The sequence below is a fragment of the Vombatus ursinus genome, unplaced genomic scaffold (assembly GCF_900497805.2).
Source record: "Vombatus ursinus unplaced genomic scaffold, bare-nosed wombat genome assembly UNPS02014817.1, whole genome shotgun sequence".
NCBI classification, from domain to species: domain Eukaryota; kingdom Metazoa; phylum Chordata; class Mammalia; order Diprotodontia; family Vombatidae; genus Vombatus; species Vombatus ursinus.
The window spans coordinates 10,343,108-10,365,263 of NW_020954595.1; the positions used below are offsets into that span (position 1 = coordinate 10,343,108).

At 51.4% G+C, this 22,156-nt stretch overlaps 1 protein-coding gene across 1 annotated transcript in view; it reads left to right on the top strand.

Annotated features, from left to right (window-relative positions):
- STK17A (serine/threonine kinase 17a) overlaps positions 1-17,189 on the top strand; it is an 18,478-nt gene extending 1,289 nt beyond the window's left edge. Inside the window, exons 3-8 of the mRNA XM_027835811.1 lie at positions 1,766-1,978; positions 5,421-5,565; positions 11,952-12,078; positions 15,897-15,945; positions 16,046-16,225; positions 16,585-17,189. Of these exons, the coding sequence (XP_027691612.1) occupies positions 1,766-1,978; positions 5,421-5,565; positions 11,952-12,078; positions 15,897-15,945; positions 16,046-16,225; positions 16,585-16,903 (1,033 nt within the window). The 3' untranslated portion in view covers positions 16,904-17,189. The remainder of the gene's footprint in view (positions 1-1,765; positions 1,979-5,420; positions 5,566-11,951; positions 12,079-15,896; positions 15,946-16,045; positions 16,226-16,584) is intronic.
- Positions 17,190-22,156: the final 4,967 nt, after the last annotated feature.

Here is a 22,156-nt window from a genome sequence, read left to right on the forward strand (position 1 = left end):
CAGTGAGCCCCTGTCACTCCCCCAGTGAGCCCCTGTCCCCTCTTACCTCCCCAGTAAGCCCCTGTTACCCCCCCAGTGAGCCCCTGTCCCCTGTCACCCCCCAGTGAGCCCCTGTCCCCTTACCCCCACCCCCCAGTGCCTCTCCTGGCCTCCCTGTGGGGCCTGGGCAGCCCCGTTTCATCTCCAGGCCCCCGGGTTTGGGGGCTCGTCCCACAGTTGACAGTCTGGCTGTCACGGATCCCTTGTCCTTCCCGTGCCCTCTTCGGCCTGTACGCATAGGGTCATTTGGCCCAGCGCCTCGGACTGGTGGCCGTCTCCTCTTGGGCCTGTCCGGGGTCTCCTCTGTACCCTATTATGGGCACACTGCCTCCCTCATTAGCCTGGGAGCTCCTGTGGGCCTTTCCCTCTATCCCTTGTGCCCAGCACACACCGGGCACGTTGACCTGGCTCTTCACAAATGGTTATTGATGGGCTGACCCGCGGGCGCCCCCCCCCCCCCCCCCCCCCCCCCGCCCCCAGCTTCCAGCTCTTTGCCAGAAAACCTTTCCTGATTGCCCAAGCTCTCCCGCCCTCCCTCCCAAGCTGCCTTGTGTGTTTGTTTATATTTGTGCCGTATGAGGTGTTTAATGTACTTGTTGCCTTGGGCCCCCTCCATTAGAACATAGGGATGGTTTTGTTTTTGTGTTTGTACCCTCCACACCGGACGATGCCTGACATACAATAGTTGTTTAATAAATGCTCAGCAAACCGCCTAAGGATTTCTGTGCTGTGGAGGTAGAATCACCAGTTCTTAGCAATTGATTAGCGGTGGGATGGGGGTGAGGGCAGGGCAGGAGGCAGGCGGCCAGTGTGATTGGGGGACAAGTAGGGAAGTGTGTGTGGTCCAGGTTGGCAGGAAGTGCGTTCTGTTCCAGATGCTTGTGAGATAGACAGGTGAAAGCCGGCCCATGGGCAGCTGAGGATTCACTGGACTGGCAAGAACAGAATCAGTCAGAGATTGGCCCAGGCACCGGGAGGGATGCTGGAGAGTCAAGTACAGAGTGGGCGGCCAATCCTGCCCACCTGACGTTCTAATGAGGGAAGCAGTAGGTTCCTATGAAGAGACGAGGTCGAAGAAATGGAGGGCAAATAAATTCCAGTACGTCCAAAGTAGTTAAATGCAAGGTAATTTGGGAGGGGGGCACTGGCATACCCAGGCATCAGGAAGGGCTTCCTACCCAACATGGCCTCTGAGCTTCTGCCTTCAGTAAGGAGAGAGTGCCTTCCAGAGGAGGGGTAGGCCACCAGCATTCTAGAATTGGGCTGGAGGGTGCCCGGGCCTCTTAGATTTCTTAGAGGGAAGTTTTGCCATGTGAAAGTGAATCCTTGTAAGCATTGATCTAAGATTGTCACCAGTTAAAACCTAAATTACCAGGTAATTAGTGTTGTAAATAATAATTTTGTTTGCAAAAACTTATTTGGTAGAGCAGGGGTGTGGGACTCAAATGGAAACAGATCCCCATGGGCCACTGTTGACTTAGAAAACCACAAATGAACATTATCTGTGTTGTGTTGTATTTTCATTTTGCTCAGCTGTTGCCCAATCCCATTGTAATCCGGTTGGGGCATTGAGTTTGTCACCTCTGCTGTGGATGGAGTTTGATGTAATTCTTTATTATTAGGATATTGTTCATTTACGGTGGTAATTTGATCATTAGAAAAAAAATATTTCTGTGTACAGAAAATCTGTGGTCACCTAAGTGTCTATCTTTTTACTTAATTCCAGAGGCAAATTTGCGGTGGTCAGGAAGTGTGTCAGGAAAGATTCTGGGAAAGAATTTGCTGCAAAATTCATGAGAAAAAGAAGGAAAGGCCAAGAGTGCCGGGTGGACATAATTCATGAGATCGCAGTCCTTGAACTAACCCGGGACAGTCAGCGGGTCATCAACTTACATGAAGTCTATGAAACCTCATCAGAAATGATCTTGGTGCTGGAATAGTAAGTGCTCACCCTTAAATGAAAACGTGTAGACGTGTCTGTAGGATTCAGATGGCCAGGAGGAGCGAGCAGAGGGGCCTCTGGCCGGCCTGCCCCTTTCCCTGCGTGGGCCTTTCTCTCACACAGCGTCAGGGCGCAAGCTGAGGGATGAGCGCAGCGCATGAGAAACGTCCTCACACGGTCAGATGCTTGTGTCTGTCACGTCTGTGCCTTTTTCCGCTCGGCGCGGCTGAGCGTGCAGAGATCAAGAGTGAACAGGACAGCCATGGGGGTGGCCCCTTCCCTTCCAGGAGGTTCTCCATCAACTGCAGGCAGGCCCCTAGACACAGTCTTCCTCCTGTCCCGCTACAGAACAAGAGCATGGGAGAGAGGACAGTTTTGCAAACACTGGACGGTCAGAAGCACCGAGTTGGAGAGTTGGCCGGGCCATCCACCAAAGCCTGGCCTGCAGACTCCAGAAAGGGGGAGTCACCGCCACACCAGGTTGTCAGGCTCGTATTGTTAGGAAGTTTTACATCAAGTCTGAATCTTCCTCTGCTGCTTTGGCTCTTTACTCCGTCCTTTGTCCTGAGGCCCAGCAGAACTAGCCCGTCCCCTCCTGTGGAGGGCAGCCCTTTGGGTACTTGAAGGCGGCCAGCGTGGTCCCACCAAGCCTTCTTTAACTTCCTGACTGGTCTTCCTATGACGTGGAGCTCAAGAGCTAACCCAGATAACCCAGGGCTATGGGAGTAGTCAGTCTGGAACCAGGGAATTTTCTGAAACATTTTCTAACAGGGATCACTCCTTGGAAAAGCTCTAATGCCAGATAACATTGTAACAGAAATAGTCCTAAGACTGTCTACCCAGTCCTCCTGCTCCTCCTCCTCCTTTGAAACCGTCCCCAAGGCCTGTTAGAATCGTACATTTTCATTTTAAGGCGGGGATTGCTTATCCTTGAGTCTACAGATGCTTAAGGAGGCCATGGATAGATTTAAGGTCCATAAACCTGTATCGAGGGGAAAATCACATCTTGATCTCAAACTCCTAACTGAAATTGCCTTCATTTATTGAATTATTCAGTTTTACCAGACTGCCCAAGAGGTCCATCTTACACACACATAGCCACACACATGCACACATGTAAAAATATTGGGAACCCGTGTTCTAGGAGCTCGACGTTGGGAGGAGTGGGGGCTGAGACTGAAGGGAAGGAGATATTGGTGCAGAGGCGATTAGCCTGAGGGCTTTGCTTAGATGAGAGAACATGAGCCCTGCTCCCCATGTAGTTTAAAATCAGGCAGATTGTCTGAGTTCTGTGTTTGGGGCCTTAGCTTTGTTCAGTTTAGTCGATCTCCAGGTGCCCCTGGTACTGGCCTTCTGGCCTCAGACTCAGCACTGCTGCTTCTGTTGGCTTTTGCTTCTCCTGGCCCAGGCTCTCTTTGTTGGGGACGATTAGGCTCTCACTTTTTACCTCACTCCACTTCCAAGGATTTATCTGAACAGAGCTTATGGTAAACAAGATCTGTTTCTCTCACCCCACTCTCCATCTCCTGACTACCCACAAGTCTTCTGGGCCCGTCCCCATACCTGGAATCCTCTCTCCTCATCTCAACCCGGCTTCCCTCAAGTCCCAGCTACTATCCCACCTTCTGCCAGAAGCCTTTTCTAGTGCCTCCCCTCTGAGACCCGCCCCCACCCCCCCGATCCTGCCTCTAGCTTGTTGTGCACCCCTCCCCCCCATTAGACTGGGAGCTCCTGGAAGGCAGGCGCTGGTGTTGTGCCATTCTTTGTGTCCCCAGCACTTGGCTCAGTGCCTGGCACACAGTAGGGGCTTAAAATGCTTCTTCACATGGTTTGACAAACTTTGAACATAAATTTGGAGTAGCATGTCAGGGTATAGAGGCTGGCAGTGCCCAGGGACCATGCTACTATGGAAGAAAATTAGATCCAGGTCTTTGACAAAGCAGCATTTTCAAATGTCTTTTCTAAACAATTCCATCAGACTCCCATTTTCACTCCTTCCCGGGATGTCTCTTTTCCCTGGAGTCCTGCTCTGCTCACCTCCGCATTTTTCAAGAAGCAGCAGGTCTTCCTTTCAAATGCTGGCTCGTGGTCTGATCTTGGCAAGGCAGTAAGAGTCGGGCCAGAGCAGGGTGCCGTGTGAGGGGTCGAGCAGGCATCCGGGGAGTCGTAGGGAATTCTCCACGAAAAGTATCACCACTTAGTAAGAAGGGAACATTCCAGCCAGTGTATGTTAGGAAATTGGTCAGTGAGATTTCTCAGAAAAAGGGACAAAAGCGATGAGTGGGAAATCCCTGAGGGTGTCGTGGTTAGTCAGTGGAGACGGTGCGTCCCCCTGCCAGCTTGACCTCGACCCTGTCGTCTCCCCTCTTTGTGAGGCCTTTGACATCCGTTTATAGAAGGGGGTGCTCTTTGAGGCCCTTCCACCTGGAACTTCCTGAGATCGTGTAAGAGGGCACCCCCTAAACCATGAGGAAAATCTTTTCTTCCTTTATAAAATTACATCTCTTCTGGATTTCCTTTAACTTGCCTTAAATTTTTATATAGTAAAGCCTTCTTTCTTGTAGAAAAATATCAAATTTCTTCCAGAGAGTCATTTTTGTAGTTAACACAGTTTGTTTTTCAGTGCGTAACATTTGTGCGTAACTTTTTTTTTTTCATTTCAAATAAATCTGAATTTAAGAGAATAGCCTCTTTTTAGACCAGTATGGTAACGATGCTGCCCTCTTCCATTTACGTGATGCTTGGTGGTTACAGAGTCCTTTGGAAGCCTGAATGAGCGGTCGCTCAGGCGGCACAGCCAGCAAGTGGTGCCTCAGGCCCAAACTCAGATCTGGACATCCCCAAGTGAAGGGCCCTTAGCGTGAAGAAGAACGTCATTCTGGTTATGGCCTCTCCTATGTGAGCTGCCTTCAGACGCAGAGTGTGACTGCCCAGATGAAGGTTTATGTGCGTCACGATGCGTAGATCAGACTGGTTTGAAACGTGACATTTTTGCTTGAGGATGTAGCGATAGGCTCATTGATGACTGTCATTTTGAATTGTACTGACAACAAATGTAAGCAGATAGTTAAAGCTGCCTTCTCAGAATATAAAATAGGGGCAGCTAGGTGGCACAGTGGATAGAGCACCCCCTGCCCTGCAGTCAGGAGGACCTGAGTTCAAATCCAGCCTCAGACCAAACACTTGACACTTACTAGCTATGTGACCCTAGGCAAGTCACTTAACCCCAACTGCCTTTAAAAAAAACAAAAAGTCATCAGAATATAAAAAAAGGCATCACAAAGAAATGTAAACAAATTAATTATTCTACTTTGTACTTTAAAATCCCTTCAAAATACTAGTCTACTGACTGTCAGAATGTTTGCGCCGCTCGCCCTGTGTAGCTTAAATGGTAAAACACTAGTTTGGGACTAGCGCTCTCTAACTTGTTTTTTCCTAGTGCTGCTGGAGGTGAGATTTTTGACCAGTGTGTAGCTGAGAGAGAAGACGCCTTTAAAGAGAAGGATGTGCAGAGACTCATGAGGCAGATTGTAGAAGGCGTTTCCTTTTTACACGCCCACAACGTGGTTCATCTTGATTTGAAGGTGAGGTTTCATTTTCTTATAAACTTCATTGTGGAAACTGACAAGGCCACGTGGCCGGTGCGCTCGTGGGAGGCTCCAGGCAAGGCACAGGGGGGCCAGGGTGGTCTGAGAGCCTCCTTAGGGACCAGACCTTGGGCTACAGGAGGGACGCTTACAGATCACACTAAACACCTCGTCTACTCTTAACCCTGCGGAGTCAGGCTCTGACCTGTCATTCCACCAACACTGCCCTTCCCAAAGTTACTAACGATCTAGTTACCAGATCCAGTGGCCCCTTTTCCGTCCTCTCTCCCGGCCTCTCGGCAGCCTTGGACACTGCTGGTCACTCTCTCCTCTCTAGGTTTTTAATTCACCCCCCTCCCTGACGGCTCCTCCTCTGTCTCCTTTGCTGAATTCTCCTTCAGACCACACCCTGTGTGACCGTGGGTGTCCTCAGGGTCCTGTCCTCCTACTTCACTGGGTGATCTTCTCAGCTCTTCAGATTTAATGATCACGTGTGTGCTGGTGATCCTCAGGTCTCCTTCCTGCCCCAGCTTCTCTGCTGATCTCCAATCTCACGTCTCCAACTGCTTTTCAGACATCTGAAGCCAAATGTTCAGTAGACATCTTAAACCCATATGTCCAAAACAGAATTCATTCTACTTGCCCATGTCTCCAGACGGCAACACTCTCCTCCCAGGTCCCCAGGCTCCCACCCCCTTATCCAATATGGTGCCAAACCCTGTCCACTTCACTTTGCAGCATCTCCCGAATACACCCACTTCTCTCCTCTGGTGCAGGCCCCCATCTCCTCCCTCCTAGCCTATGGCAGTAGCTGCTGGCGGCTGCCCCTGCTCCTCGCTAAATAAACTCCAGTGGCTTCCTTTCCCCCTCAGGAGCAGATATAAAATGCTGTGCTCATCATTCAAAGCCCTTCACGACTCAGCCCCTCCTACCTTTCTGGGCCTCTCACACCTTACTCCCTTCCATGCCCTCCTCCATCCAGTGACGCTGGCCTCCAGTGAATGAGACCCTCCATCTCTGTGCTCTGGCCTTCTGTCTGGCATCCCCCAGGCCTGCAATACGCTCTCTCCTTTGCTCCACCACTGATCCCCACCAGCTCCCCCAGGAAGTCTTCCCCATCCCCTCCTAATTCCAGTGCCTTCCCTCTGTTCATAATCTCCTATTGGTCCTGCACTCAGCTTGCTTTGATTTGCTTGTTGTCTACCCCGTTAGACTGTCCGCTCCCTGAGGGCAGAGACTGTCTTTTGCCTCTTTTTTGTATCCCCAGCACTTAGCACAGTGCCTGGCACATAGTAGGGTGCTTAATAAATGTTGATTGATTGCTAGGTGGTCATACAGATAACCCACAAACATTTATTAAATGCCTGCTATGCGCCCAACATTATTCTAGGAGCTAAAGTGTAAAGAAAAGTGAAAACAGGCTTTGCTGTCCAGGGGGAGACACCATGGACTTCCACAGATCTTAGACCTACTGTGTACAAAATAGATACAAGGCAATTCTTTTGTGCAGAGACTCGCGATTTGGGGCATGGAGACAGAATTGGGAAGAGCCTGATGTACTAGGGGATGTTTGAGTCAAGCCCTGAAGGAAGCTGGGTGTTGTGATGGAAGCGTGGAGGGGGCGCGTTCATCTTGGGGCACAGCCAGTGAGAAAGGTGACGGTGTGGGTGTGCTCCAGTGAGTGCAGAGGGGGCCTGTGCGGGGTAGGAGATGAGGAGGGCATGAACCAGGGCAGGGGGCAGAGAGAGGACCTTGGGTGGGGGGAGTGGGCCGGAGGCAGAGAGAATGAACAGGCCAGCTACAATGGATGGAATGAAAATGTCGTTTGTATTGGAAGTGGGCGAGAAGGGCTGTGAGGCCGCCTGTCTGCCCTGTTAGCCTGTGGTTTGTGTTTATGAGAAAGGAGCCAACTCGTGGTTTGGTTTACAGAGTCTTTACCTGCTCAGACCGACTTCTCCTGAGGCCTCGGTATCAGGGTGATGCGCCTGTGTCATCAGACCAAAGTCCCTGGGCCTCGCTAGCCACAGGCCATGGCGACGAGGCCACGGCGTCGTGTTTGCAGAAGCAGCAGGACAGAATCGAGCTGGGAGGAAAAAGGGGGTTTCCTGAAAGCCCTCTTCCAGGCATTTGCATTGTAACTGTAACCGGCTGACTTAGAACCAGACATGAGAACTCATTCAGACAGTCATTACACATTTATTAAGCACCTACTGTGCTGTGCGCCAGGCACTCTGCTAAGCTCTAGGGATGCAAAGAAAAGTAAAATGCTTCCTACCCTCGGGAAGCCCATTTCCTCCCTGCGTGACCCTGAGCAAGCCACTTCACCTCTCTTTGCCTCAGTTTCCTCAGCTTAAAATGGAGATTATTGTAGAATAATCTCCCAGGTTAGTTGTGAGGGTCCAGTGAGACAGTATTATCGGGGCTTAGCCCAGAGTAGGGCACATAGAGGAGCCCTCCAAATGCTGTCTATTCCTGTAAGTCCTTCCCAAATCCCAGAAAAAACAATATTTTCATTTAATGGTCTTGCAAAGGCCTGGGGCAAGAAGGCTGCTGATGGTGCTTGTGTGAGCAGTGTTAGAAATGAGGGGCCAAGGCTTTTTGCTTTAAAGAGGTTTTGCTTTTCTAGAGGATTTAAAGATACTGAAATCACAAGTCCTGTGAGGCAGGACCCAGAGTCAGAGGGAAGGGGCTTGCCCAAGGTCACTGGGTCCAAGGCAGGATTTCAGCTTCCTCAGTGGCCCCATACCTGCCAGGCCGGCCCTTGTGGGCCCTCGGACAACAGGGCTGAATGCACCGAGATCTCAGCAAGGGGGAGGGGGTGAAATGAAGACATTGGAAGGGTGTGTGTTTTCCCTCCCCCAGCCCTTGGGTCCGAGGTGGGGGACCATGAGTGTGGAGCACAGCATGTCACGGCAGAGTTTTTCAAAATGGTGGTTTCACTGGATAGTGCTGAGGCCAAGAGGGGGACATCCTTTAATCTTATCATCTCTTTTCCGTTGCCAAGAAAACAAGGCAAATGTCATTCATTTCTTTTCTTTTTTTCTTTTTTTTTTTTTTTGAAGAAGAGACTATTGCCCACCCTTTTGGGCAGTGTAGAAGCTGGTTTTTGCAAGAAACTGGTGGAGGCCGTGGCCAGTAAGGGAGGCCCCCTCCCCCCAACTGCTGTTCAGCCTTGGCCTCCCCTGCTCTGATGCCTTTCCTCCCACCTTGGCCCCTTTCCCAGCCTGCCCTTTGCCCCCCTGTCATGCCCACCCTCTCACTGACCATTGCTAGCTGCTGCTTCCAAACACCCCTCATTCTTTCAAAACCAACAGCCCCTTCTCAATTGGCCATCCTTGAAACTATCCTTTGTCTCACACCCATTTGGGGCTAAACTCCTTGAGAAAACCGTCTCACAAAGGGCCTCCTCCTCTAACCACCTTGCTCCATGGAAGCCGCCCTTGAAAGACATCTCAGTTGCCTGATGAAAAGGCCCTTTTTCGATCCTCCCGAAGTCATAATATCTCGGACCCCTTGGCATCTAAGGTGGCCTCTCGGGTTTCTGTAACACGGTTTCTCCTGGTGCTGACCACAGGTGCCCTCCGAGGCTGGGGGTCTCAGGCAGGTGACACCCAGCCCCACAGCCATGTCACAGCTGCTCAGTACAGCGAAGCAGAACTCGTTTTCTTTTCCTCAAACCCAGCTCAGTCTCCCTGGACTGGACACCCTGACGTCCCCATCTGCCCACCTCACTCGCCCCTTCATCGCCTCCTGCCTGGGCTCCCTCCACTCAGCCGCTACCTAAACCCCTTCCCAGTGTGGCCCTCTCCCACCCTCATGGCTTGACTCTTCTCCAAGCCCCCACCCCACCCCCCCATCCTTATATGCTTCCCTGTGCTTGATGCCCTCCCTCCATTTCTACCATCCCCCCACTCCTAGCGCCTTCCGTTGTCTCCTCCCTTAGAAACTGAGCTGGAGGGAAGGAATGGGGGGGGCTCTTTGCCTTCCTCTGTACCCCAGCCCTTAGCACAGTGCCAGGCACACACACACACACAGCCAATGCTTCATGAACGCCTCTTAGCTGATTGCCTGGGGCCTCCCTGAAGCTAGTGTTGTAGAAGAATCTGATGGCTCTGGGGGGCCCAGCAGGAATGGGGAGGCCCAGGCTAGATGTTCCTCCAGGGCCTGGGCTCCGCTGTGGGGTAAGAGGTCACCTATTCTTGGTAGAGCCAAGCTGGCTTCCCTATTTCCAAGAGTCTGTTTAGAAAAAAGTCAGAGGGAGAGATGAGGCGGGCAGACCACAGTTCCATTAAAGAGAGATGAGGGTCCTCTGGGGAAGAAGCCATGGGATGCACTCTGTGGCGTCTGGCAGGAGAAGGCCCGGCTTGGACCCCCAGATCTGCCCAGATGGTGCCCTCTGCACCATGCCACATCTACAAAGCACCCATGGCACCCTGATAACACTTGCAGCCAGGGAGACAATTCTGGAGCGTCTCCAAGTGAGGAGGATTGGGCGGGATCTGATGTGGGTAAATTTAAGAGGGAGCCCACGTGGGCACTGAGGGCAGGGAGTTTGTCCAGTTGTGCCTTGCCACCACCAGGGTGTTTTAGCTGTGAGTAGACCAGAGCTGGAGTGGTGTTAGAGAGGACGCTGGCAAGCGGGCGGTAGAAGAGCAGAGAAGGAGGTAAAAATGGAGACCCCCAGCTGGTGAGATGAGCAGGCCCTGAGGGTGGGGCTCTAAGCCCTTGGCAGAAGCAGGGAGTGTCGGAGCTACCCAGTTGTGAAGTGGGCTCCCCAGTGCCCACTCCCGGGTCTGGCCTGGCCCTGGGTCCCCGGCTCCAGAGGTTAACTCTTCAGGGGGCATTTCCTTGGTGCCGGCCCTTTATCCCCCCAACCCCACTGCCTGGGTGGCTTTTGGGTTGGGGAAGGGGGAACTTTGAGGACTGGCATAGGTCCTTCCAGAATTTCCAGAGCAGAAAATGTGCTTCCCTTCTCGTACTTTGTCTTTGTCTTTGAAAGTGAAATCCGGGCCAGGTGGGGAGTACTTTTCTGTGGGGGTTTTGGTTAGAGATGCTGCACGTTGTTCATGGAGGCAGAGACGACCAGCAAATCCTTCCAAAAGAACACATTTCCCATAAAAAGCCATTGCATGAGAAATAAAAGCCCCATTCCCCCCACCACTTGCCGTATCAGTAAAGTGAATTCACTTGCAGCTTCCTCGTTGGCTGAGGGCTTCAGGGCCTTAAGGCAGCCCCTTCCAGAGCAGACAGACATCTTCCAGGGCCCAGGGTGGGCTCCGATGGCCAGCGTGGGAGTGTGGCCTGCCCGTGGCACGCGGCAGCCAGGATCTCAACGTGGGGCTGAATTGAAAGGGGAAATTCCGGGTTAAAAACCAGCTTCACAAATAAACTGAGGGGAGGCTTGGGGGAGAATTAGCATTTCTTAGAATGCTTATTCTGTGCCAGGCACTGTGTGTGCTGAGCACTGTGATAAAGAGCATCTCATTTGATTGTCACAACAACCCAGTGAGGGAGGTGACAGGCCCAGTGCTCTGTCTTCTGTGTCCCCGGCTGCATGGCTAGTGAGGAGGGGGAGAGCACAGCCCCCAAAGCTCGGTGCCCTGAGGCTCTGCTGAGGGCCAGCCTGGTTGAAGCAGCACGTACCGGGCAGGTCAGCACTAGCACCCCCCGACCCTGAGCCCAGGAGCCTTGGGAAGAACCAGGCTTCCCGCCCAGCGCCCCCGGGGAGATGCAGCCTGGGCCCTGCTCCTGCAGGGACTGCAGGGAAAAGGAAGCCCTAGTCACCAGAGTCCCATAGGCCAGGCTCCACATCAGGCACTGCCGTGACTCTCTCAGTGGGGAATGGCCCCCTGCTCTGCGGCTGCCCCCTCAGGGGCCTGGGACCTTCCCCAGATGTTGTCTCCCCCATTAGAGAGGGAGCCCCTCGAGAGCAGGGCCGGGCTCACTTTACCATGTGTGCTCCCTGTCTGCTCAGTGCACACTTAGTGCCAAGTGCCGGGCTCCCTCTTCTTCAGGAGCTGATGGGGGCAAGGTGAGCTTGCGGTCGCTGGAAGGCCACACGGACGGCCTGTGTTGGTGTTCTCAGAGGGAGCGTGGTGGAGCTGGTGCTGGCCTTGGCTTTGGACGGGGGGGGGGAATGTGGATGCTGCTGTGCCCGCAGCCCCTTCTGGGAGCCTCTGTCTCTTGGTCTGTAAAATGAAGCCGGTACCCAGCATCCCCCTCCCAGGGTTGAGCGTTGCAGGCCTCGCAGTGTCAGGTAAACATAAATCGTGAAAGAATCGCTTCCTTGGGGACTGATCTGTAGCAGAACAAGCTGGCTGTCGCTTTACACATCAGGTCTTTATTTTTATGATGTATTTGGGGATCTTTTTGGTTTGTTTTAGCCCCAGAATATCCTCCTGACAAGCGAATGTCCCTTGGGTGATATCAAGATTGTTGATTTTGGCCTCTCGAGAATGATGGAGAGCAGTGAGGAGCTCAGAGAAATTATGGGAACACCAGAATATGTGGGTGAGTATTCAGCAGGGGGAAGGGTTCTGAGGAAGACGCCACTCCCCCCCATTTCACAGAAGAGAAAATTGGACCAGGGAGATAAATTACCTGTCCCAGGTTGGACAGTCACTCAGTAAGCATTTATTAAGTGCCTACTGTGTGCTAGGCACTGTGCTTCATGCTGGGGATGCAAAGAAAGGCAGGAGATGGTCCCTGCCCTTGGCGCACTCCCAGTCTAACAGGGTGACAGCTAGCCAGCAAACCTGCAGACAAGCCCCAGGCAGGATGAAGGGGATTCAGGGGGGTGGGTGGGGGCACATTTTGGTTGAGACTTGAAGGAGCCAGGGAACCCTGGAGGAGGAAGTGTTTGAGGCATCAGGGGAGGGCTGAACAGCCAGGACACCAAGGTCACTGAATAGAGGACATGTCCAGGAGAATCAGCCTGCTGGTCTTGGGTGGGGGGTGTCCAGAAACACCTTTGTTCACTGTTGTGATTCCCAAATGGGGGGTGGGGGGCGGGGAGTGGCGGTTATTGGAGTGAAGTGACTTACTCAGGGACACAGCTGGTGCAGCCAGATTTGAACTCGAGGTCCTCCTGACTCCAGGGCCGGTGCTCTCTCTATCCCCTGTGCCACCCAGCTGCCCCAATTCTTGAAATCTTATTTTTACCTGAAAGAGTTTTGAGGTTAAGGTCCTGGCATCAGAAGAGTGTGACGGGATGGTGAGGGTTGTGTGGTATAGGAGCCCTTGTCTGTGTACCCAGGCTGGAGCAGCACAGGAGGGCCTTCAGGTGTGGCATTTCATGAACAAATAATTTGTATCATAAGGCCATATGGTAGCCTTTTCAGTGATCATCTTAACCTCAGTAATAGTTCATAAAATCATTCCAAGTATTCTTTTTGGAATGATTCTGTACCCCTTGATTCTGCACATCATTTGAATGCTACCTGGTGCTGTTAAAAGCCCCATTACCTTCCTTCTGCTACCAAAAAAACTGGGATCTCCAAAGCTTCACACAGAATTTCCGCAGGTGGCAGGCTTCTGCAGGCTTCCTGAATGGCCTGGGGGAGGTGCGGCCTCCCTAGGAGGGTCACTCAGCCAGAGCCTTCCCTGGCCAGGCCCTGGTTCTCTCTTATCTTCACTGCTGATTTTTATCCTGACTTGGGAGGGGGAAGGGAATTTAGAGGATGGAAAGAATTTCAGAAATTCTTTCTGGGGTTTCAAGTGGCTCCTTGATCAGGCACTAACACAGGCAGAGCGAATCTGGATTATCCCTCAGGACCCCACTGTTGGGACCATTTTTAAGGTCTCTGTGGGTGGTTTCAATAGAGGAGGGAGGTGTGGTTTCAGACCTTTTTTTTTTTTTCCAGTCGAAGAGAAGGTTTATTAGAACATCTGCCATATTGGGCAGACTCTTAAGGAGTCTGAATACGAATAAGCAGTAGCTAAATTATAAGAATCTGAGCAGTGGCTAGATTTTAGGAATCTAAGCAGTGGCTAGATTATAAGAATCAGAGTTATGTCTAGATTTTAAGAATCTAAGCATCTTAATGGAGACAAGATGGACCTTATATACAGAAAGACTATGAGACTGTGGGAGGGATCTAAGAGTGACCAAGTAGTCCATGAGGCCATAGAATTACCAAGGGTAGGAAGTGGCCTAGGGCCATAGGGAGGCAAGACAATGGAGGGGAGATTGGGTGTAGCCACAATGAAAATCCGGTTGATGGGACCATAACCCCAGGCAAACGCCAGAGATTTGATATGGGAAAGTCCAGGGTTTTTCCTTTCTGGGGCCCAGATCCCAACCCCGTCATTCCCCCTCAAACAAATGGAACCCAAATTCTTTTGGAGTAAGGGACGAAGGTCTTGGCTTCTGAAACTGCTTCCTGCTGGCAAGGGGCTTAGAGCTGTCCCTGCCTCAAGCGGGGTCCCAAAGAGGAGGTTGACTGGAACCGAGCACAGGCTGCATCCAGGGAACGATGGGGGGATGTTGGCTGGTACTCACTGTTACCATCTGTAGGTGAGTGGCCTGTAGTCTGGAAGACACAAATCTGACAGAAAATACTGCAGGGCCCAGATATGACAGGATAAAACATCCTTAGCTCTGTTTAGATTCAGATAATTCAGTTTTCCAACCATGCAGTATCAAATTCACCTCATAACCAGACTCAGAACCAGACATAATAGCCAGGTGGGTAACATTCCTTTTCAAAGGAACATAATGGGGAAACTGAGCCAGGAGGATCCCGTCTTAGACTGACTTCCCACCAGTATCACCACCTAGCTTGTGGCATTCCTCTCAGATGGTGAATTATTGATTATCAATGGATTATGACCCATCAGAGGACTCAAAATAAAATCCTAGGAGCTTTTACCTCAGACAGCAAGTTTTACTAATCATAGCTTAGGAAAAACTTCTCCAGGATTGACATCTCCAACTTAAATTTATCCTAATGTAAAAAGCCAATCATTAGAGGTTTCTATACACTTGCAAATTCTCAGCAAGCCATACATACCCAAACAAACTTTTTGGTTAGTTTACACATTAAAACAATAACCAACAATACCTAAATTATTTCAGCGGTAACCAAATTATGAAAAGTTGCTTGACACAACTGATACAGAAAGTTCACAATTTGAAACTTGAAACAAACCCATTGCCAATCAGGGGACTTCAGTTTTGTTAAATGCACTTCCAAATTACTTTATACAGAGAATCAGCATCTCACCACTAACAGTTAAAACTACAAATTTAAAAGAGCATGCTTACCCAAGTTCAGAGGCCAGTTTCTTTACCTTGAGCAGGATGTGCTGAACCTGGGTGATACTTCCAGGCAAAGGTTGCCCTAAGGCCCAAGGCCATTGCCAGTGGGGCCCATGCTGTAGCTGCTGCCCCTCCCCCCTCCTTCCTTTCCCAGGTGGAGGAGGGCGAAATCAAAAGTGAGGGGTAAAGGGTGAAACTGTCTTCTCCTGAGAGAGGTTAACAGATACCCTCTTGACTCAAGGGCATCAGGCCGAGCGTGAGGCAGTCTCCTAACTGTCTGCCCGAAAAGCACCTCCAGGCCTTGGTGCTAGGAGAGCGACCCCAACTGCAGAGCAAGAAAGGAGGGAGGGGAGTTTACATACCTTCCAGTCTTGGCTGGAGAAGAACTTGAGGTTAGGCAGTTTCCCCGTACGGGCCACCAAAATGATGTGGTTTAGGGGTTCAGGGGCCCTGGGACCCCAAAATCACAACACGCGGGTCCTGCCCGAAAGAATTCGACCCAAGCCTTCTTTCAGCCAAAGACAAGGTTTATCAGAACATCTGCCATATTGGGCCGACTCTTACGGAGTCTGAACATGGGTAAGCAGTAGCTGGAGTTTCAGACCTTTAACCTCGAGCAAGCTCAGAATGAAGGCGGCCTCAGGCAGTCTCCCCCATGGGTGTGCATGGTGTGGGGGTAAAGCCCCGGGGGGCTTTGATTCTGGCTGTCCACCAGCACGTGGCAACTCTTACTGGCATCTTAGCAGGACTGCGCCTCTGACTGAGCCCAGGAAACGAATCGAGATCCAGATGCAGACAAGGCCCCCTCAGATTCTCCCATAGAAATCTCACGGGAAGACGCTCCCACCAGGGTTGTGGAGCCGTCTCCCGCCCGGGTTTGAGTTTGGGCTCGTTGGAAGGAGGTGTTGGCCACAACTGATCAGGCTTGAGGTGGGGGAGATGGCACCTCTTTGAGGCGTCATCTGTTTCCTGGAATTTTAAAGGACATGGATGGCTGCTTGTGGCCGCCGACCCTGGATTGTGGGAGCGCTGGTCTTGCAATGACTTCTTTTTCTGCTTTCTCTCCTAGCCCCAGAAATCCTTAGCTATGACCCCATCAGCACGGCGACCGACATGTGGTGAGCATGCTGGGGGCCACGTGGTGGTTTTGGCTTGGTTCAGTCACCTCAGTCACCAAGGTTCTCATGGCCTTCCTTCTTCCTTTCTGCTTTGCATCAGGAGCATCGGGGTCTTGGCCTACGTCATGCTGACGGGGATATCTCCCTTCCTGGGAGACGATAAACAAGAGACTTTCCTGAATATCTCCCAGATGAACATCAGTTACTCTGAGGAGGAGTTTGAGGCGGTGTCGGAGGAAGCCGTTGACTTCATCAAAGCGCTCTTAGTTAAGAAGCCCGCGTAAGTGCTTCTCATTTGGGATGATGTCTGCTGGACCGTGGTCAGTTTTCCAGTAGCCCATAGCTGAGCAGTCCAAGCCCAAGCCCTGTACTTCTCAAAGATAACTGGCGGGAAGTTTGGGTTTGAGGTGGGGTGTCCAGCCTCCTCATCACCGAGGGAGGGCTGTTTCTCCTGGATGTAGAAGGTCTTAGGCACTGAGAAAGTCTGTACAAATGTGCAGTATCATTTTAATGATTCAAGTGTAGGCACAGTCCTCTGCATTTGGGGACCACAGCCCTTCTTCTGCCCCAGGCCCTACGAATGTCCGATGCATCCTGGTAAGCCAGAATGAGTGATGTTTTGGTGTTGGTTTGATGCAGGGATCGGGCCACCGCCGAGGAATGTCTGAGACATCCCTGGCTGGCACAAGACAGCAGCCCAGAGCCTCCCTTCCGGGTCAAGAGTTTAATGGAAGAGCCCAGCGACGCCCAGGAAAAAGAAGCTTCTGTGCCCGAACCACCGGCCGAGGCCGAGGCCGAGAAGCCAGAAACGGAGGAGTTGATCGTGGTGGCTTCCTATACGTTGGGGCCCTGCCGCCAGTCGGAGAAAGAGAAGAGGGATCCCAAGGCCATCTCCAAGCGGTTCAAATTCGAGGAGCTGCCACTGCTTCAGGAAATGCCTGGAGAATTCATCTACTGAGCAGGGTCCGAGGTTTAGGGCTTGGCTGTGCTGAGGCTCCTTTCAAAAACATCTGTGTCACTTCTAGACCTGGGCCCAGACGTCCGGCGTCCCGAGGAGGGGTCTCTTAGGCCCAGAGGGCAGTCAAGTGAAGATTGGGGTGGCTGTGCCAAATTCGGTTTTTACTGGGCTGGCGATTGGATCACGCTCAGCGAGCAGAGGTGTCCGCTCACTAATTTTATCCGGAGGGGGCTGGTGTTTGCACTTTTGTTTTTAATACACTTGGTCCTGCTCTCTTTCTCACAAAGACTATACAAAAGCGTTTGTTTTCTAGGGAAACGTCAAGTGCCAATGACCACTCGAGAGAAGTTTGCCTTAGACAAGTGCGCCGCCCATGAGGCATTGCTTTAGGCTTGAGGGAGTCCGTTTCAGTTTATACTTTTCTTAGGATCTTAATTTAATTTAAAGGCACAAGATCTTCCATTGGTTCCTTTTTCTAAGAGTTCGAACGGCAGCCAGTATGATTGAACAGTTGGGTTTGGGGGGTGTTCTCCCGGTTTGCTTTCCTACAATTAGACTCTTTCAGTGAGAAACCCTGCTCGGGTTTTTTACCTTCCACTGCGGCCAGATTGAGTGGTGGTTCCACTCTGGGTTTAGAGACAGGGTCGATGCCGTCGTCCCAGGCGGCCCGAGGTGTTGCTGTCCTTGCTTCCCCACCTCCCAGCCAAACCAAACCAAATGTCCCCTGAAGCTGCCAGTCGTGAGTTAGAAGATGTCCCTTGGTACAGGGGTCAGTGTGATCTGATCAGCATGGGGTAGTGGTCAGTGAGAAGACCCTGCTGTTGTTTTCTGAGATGGGGGAAGGGAAGGTGTGGCTGCCCAGGGGGCTCAGACCCTGCCATTTCCAGGAGGAAGCTAAGAGCACCCCAGTGGTTCTGGAAGCTCGCTTTGCTTTGCTTTGCTTTGCTTTCTCTCCTCTAGAGACTTTCCACATTGCAGGTGGGGCCAGTGGAGAGGTGGCTTACTCTGAGAGGACTTTCTGTTTTTCAGGTGATCCCAATTATTTAAATTGATTAAAGTTGAATGTATATTGATGTTAAAACCAAGGCCAGTTTCCTACAATGCATTAGAAATGCTAAAGAAGAGAGGCAGAATCCCTTGGTTTCAGCCATTTGTTCTTGGGCCTCCCGTCCTCTGGGAACCCTGAAAGTTAGGATCATTCCCACTGTCTGGAACCTCAGTATTACAGAGTCTTCCCAGTGTTTTCTTTCCTGTTTAATTTATTTTTAAATCTGTCGATCTGTCAGGCTTAGAGTTTGTTTCTGGTGTAATTTGACTGAATTGGCCAGTGTGAACAGCCGGTGTGACGGAGTGCATGGGTCTACATGCAGCTTCCGTGACTGGAGCTCGTGACCCGGGAACTTCCCCAGAAGGGAGAAGGTGGGGGCTGGGGCGCCTCCAGTAGGAGAGCATCCAGGTCTTTAAAATGCTCCCGTTGCAGACTCACTCTTTAATAATGCTTGTATGCAAATCATGAATTCCTCAGACTTTTGAAGGGACTGCACCTCTGTGGCACCAGATCCCCAGTCGGTCCCACCTTCCCACTCTTGTTGAATAAACACTGAATTTGCTACAAGGCCAACTTTTAAACTGGCCACTTCAAAATGGCTGCTTTGCAATTGGAAATGTTCTCTATTTTGTTACTATTCTGTGCCTTAAAAGTTTGGGTTTTTGTAAGTATTTTTGAGTCATTCATAATTTGTATAAAGTTATTAAAGTTTATTGGTTTGTAAGTTATAAGCAGTATGAGAAGTCTTTATGTAACAAACAGACCAGTTAAAGTAACTGTTTCTATCACTGCTTTATGGGAATGTCACTAACAAGTTTCCTAACACACCCCTACCATCTAGCTGTTCCTCTGGTGGTGGTTCCACCATTTCAGGCCGGTTCCTCACTTGAATCCGTCATCGTGCAAGGTGGGTCTCTTATTTCACAGGTGTAAGGGCTGAGGCCCAGAGAGAGGGTGACAGCTTTCACAGTCAGTCTCTGACTCCCACAACGTGCACCCGCCTGACCACCTTTTAAACGTGCCTTTCCATCCTTATTAAAAACAAGATCCTTCCTGCCCTCGGAAGTCCTCCTCCTCCTGGACAGTGCTGCAGCTGGGCTTGGGGCCACCACCCACTCGCCTGCTGGCCCCTGCTTCCGTCCCCTCTGCAGGATCTGCGTCTTCCTTCTGCTGCATAGGAGTCCTTCTGGGCCCACTTTGTCCTCTGTGCCCAACATGAGTGTCCACTCAGACCTGTAACTCCCGCCCTGAGCTCCCAGCCCTTTAAACTCAAGCTGTACCTCCCTGAGAGTGGTTTACTGCACAAACCCACGTCAGGCAAGAAGCCTTTATTGAGCCAGCCCGTCTGCTGCGCTGCTTGTCATTCTACAGGTTTACCCTGCAGGGCAGATGGAAGGCCCAGCGCCAAGGCCCCAGCCCAGAGCAGGGGTGGGGAATCTGCAGCCTCTAGGCCACGTGTGGCCTTCTAGGTCCTCTGGTGCAGCCTGTTGACTGAGTCCAAGTCTGACAGAACAAACCCTTCTATTAAGGGGATTTGTTCTGTGAAGTTTGGATTTAGTCAAAGAGCCGCCCTTGAGGACCTAGAGGGCCACCTGTGGCCTCGAGGCTGCAGGTTCCCCACCCCTGGACCAGACTTTTCAGAGTCTAGCATGGCTGGCTGCTGAGGGGACCACAGTTGATGGCACCACTGGAAACAGGCTTCATTTTGACTTGTGTTTCCAAACCCTTCTTGGTAACCCTTGCTTGGGAAGGGCCTAAGAATTGTTAGAGAGCCAACCCAGGGTGGGGCTGGGAACCTGAGTGCTCATTGCCTGGGGTGGTATAAGTGAGTATGAAATGGGAGGATTTTGTTAGCCCTCAAACTGGAGAAGATATCCTTGGGGGAGAATGGCCATCCCAGATAGCAATCAAAGGTGGGGGGATAGGTGCAGTCACCACCCCTGCAACTGCATCTGGGGAGAGCTCCAAGGGCAAAAGTAGTTAGAAGGAGGCTTTCTGAGTCCTGGTTGGCTGATGGCCAGAGGTGGGACAACCTTAGCCACACCAAAGCCAAAATTCCTTAGTTTTGCCCTGGCAACTGCCAAGATGGTGGCCAGACAGTGGTACGTGGCCACCTGTGGGGAAGTCATGTGAGTGCCACAACTGACTTCACTGACAAAGGATTCCTCAGAGTGGGGACCAAGCACTTTGGGGTAATTGATACCATGGGGGAGGATTGTAGGGCCGTAATTCACTTGGAAGAGAGCTGGATTGATGCATGGGGGAGAATAGCTGAGTGAATGAATGTCATCTATTAAGCACTTACTGTGTACAAAGGACTTCATGCTATTGATACAAAGCAAGGCAGTCTCTAATCCAAGAGGTCACCTAATAGGGAGATAACACAAAGGGTTTCAGAGCTAAGTGACTTAAAGGGTCACGTTCCCTTCCCTTCAACAGTGATGGAGCTTGAGGGAAGACTTGTTTGGCTAATGAGTGAGTTTGTGAAGCCCATAGGAAATCAGGGCTGATAGCTGGTGATCAAGGAACGAGAGGGCCCAGGCGCTGCCGAAAGGGTGGTGATGGGTGCTGATGAGCTCAAGATGGCAGGGTCCAGGGCAAAGCCTCAGGGGACTCCCAACAATTGATGGGCAGGATGTGGATGAAAATCCAGCATTGAGTGCTCAAGACAGGAGAACGGAACCCAAAGAGAGGTCTGAGTCTTGGAAACCCGGAGAGGAAGAGAATAAAGGTAGAGTGAGGAGGATTGGGGGTGGAGGGAGGGAATGAATCTGCTGGAGAGGGTGCAAGTGAGGGATCAAAGTTCCTCGATGAAAGTGGGTTGGCCTTGGCAAACAAGGGACGGATCAGGGACAGGTGGGAAGGAGGAAATAGTAGGAGGATGGGGTGAGATGAGAAAAGAGGGGGCTCTCAGCAAATGGGAGCCTCCATAAAGTATGAGGCAAGACCGTCGGTAGAGAGGGGGTGGTGTGCAAGGCTTGAGGAAAGAACAGGCTCAAAACAGCTGCTGGGATGGGCAGAAGGGATGCCATGTTGTATTATGGTGGACCCAGGCAGCATGGGTTTGATTTCTTCCATTCCCTTCAGGAGCATTTAATAGAAGCAAAGGAGGCAGAGATGGTGGGAGCCGTCCAGGGGTGGGACTTGTTTGGCAAGGCGTGCTTTGCCATAGGACAAGGGAGCAAGAGATTCAAGTGTAGACCCGTAGTGGAGAGTTCAACAAAGGCTCCCAATTGGTGAAGGAGATTAAAGCTAGGTCAGGGTTCATGGCCATGGGGATGTTGGGGTCAGTTCAGGAATGAGATGTAAGGATGGCAAGATAAAAGACAATAAAGAACCAGGTTGTGGAACATGAAAGTGGGGCCCTTGTAGGTGATGGCAAAATGAAGAGGGTGACCACATCCTGTCTGAGGTAGACAGGAGTGGGTCATGGGAACAGAACTGATTAAAGGCCTGGTGGCACATCAACATGAATGGTGGAAGTTGCCCTGAATGAGGGAAGGAGTTGGGCTGGAGAAGAAGACTATGACCCCTGGGGGTGAGCAGATAACGACGACTGAGATCTGAGCTGGATGATAAATCTGGGTGGAGCGTACCTCTGCCAGGGAGACTACGGGACAGAGCGCTTGTTAGGTCATGGCCATGGGCCGCAAGGAACATTCTGGCACCACCAAGAAATAGACCATGAGCTCCTCGAGAATGGGAGCTGTGGGTTTTTTGGTTCTGACGTTTGCCTTTCTTTGGAGTTCAGCACTGTGCCTAGCACAGAGCAGGCACTAATAAAGCTCGATTTGACTGCTGAAACTGAGCGAAAGTGCAATCGGTGCTAACAGAGGGTGGCAAGGAGGAGCTTTGTCATCAGGAAGGAAGCAGTGTCTGCCCTGAAAGGGCTTATAGTCTAGGGAAAACACCTTGTACACCAAGAGGTTTATAAAAATGAATAATGAATACAAGGAGATTTTGGAGGAAGGCACCAGCAACTGGGAGATTAGGAAAGGGGCGGGGGGGGGGGGGGGGCTGAGCTGAGCTTTGGAGGCTGGGGGAGGGGAGAGCATTCCAGGTCTGCAGGACAGCCTCACACTGAGCTGTGGCCCCATAGCAGTCTCCTAACAAATGCTCCCCACTGGATGGAATTGAACATTGCAATAGTTCCTAGACATCCTGTCAAGTTAGTAAACGTTTGTTGTCACAGAAACAAATGCTGA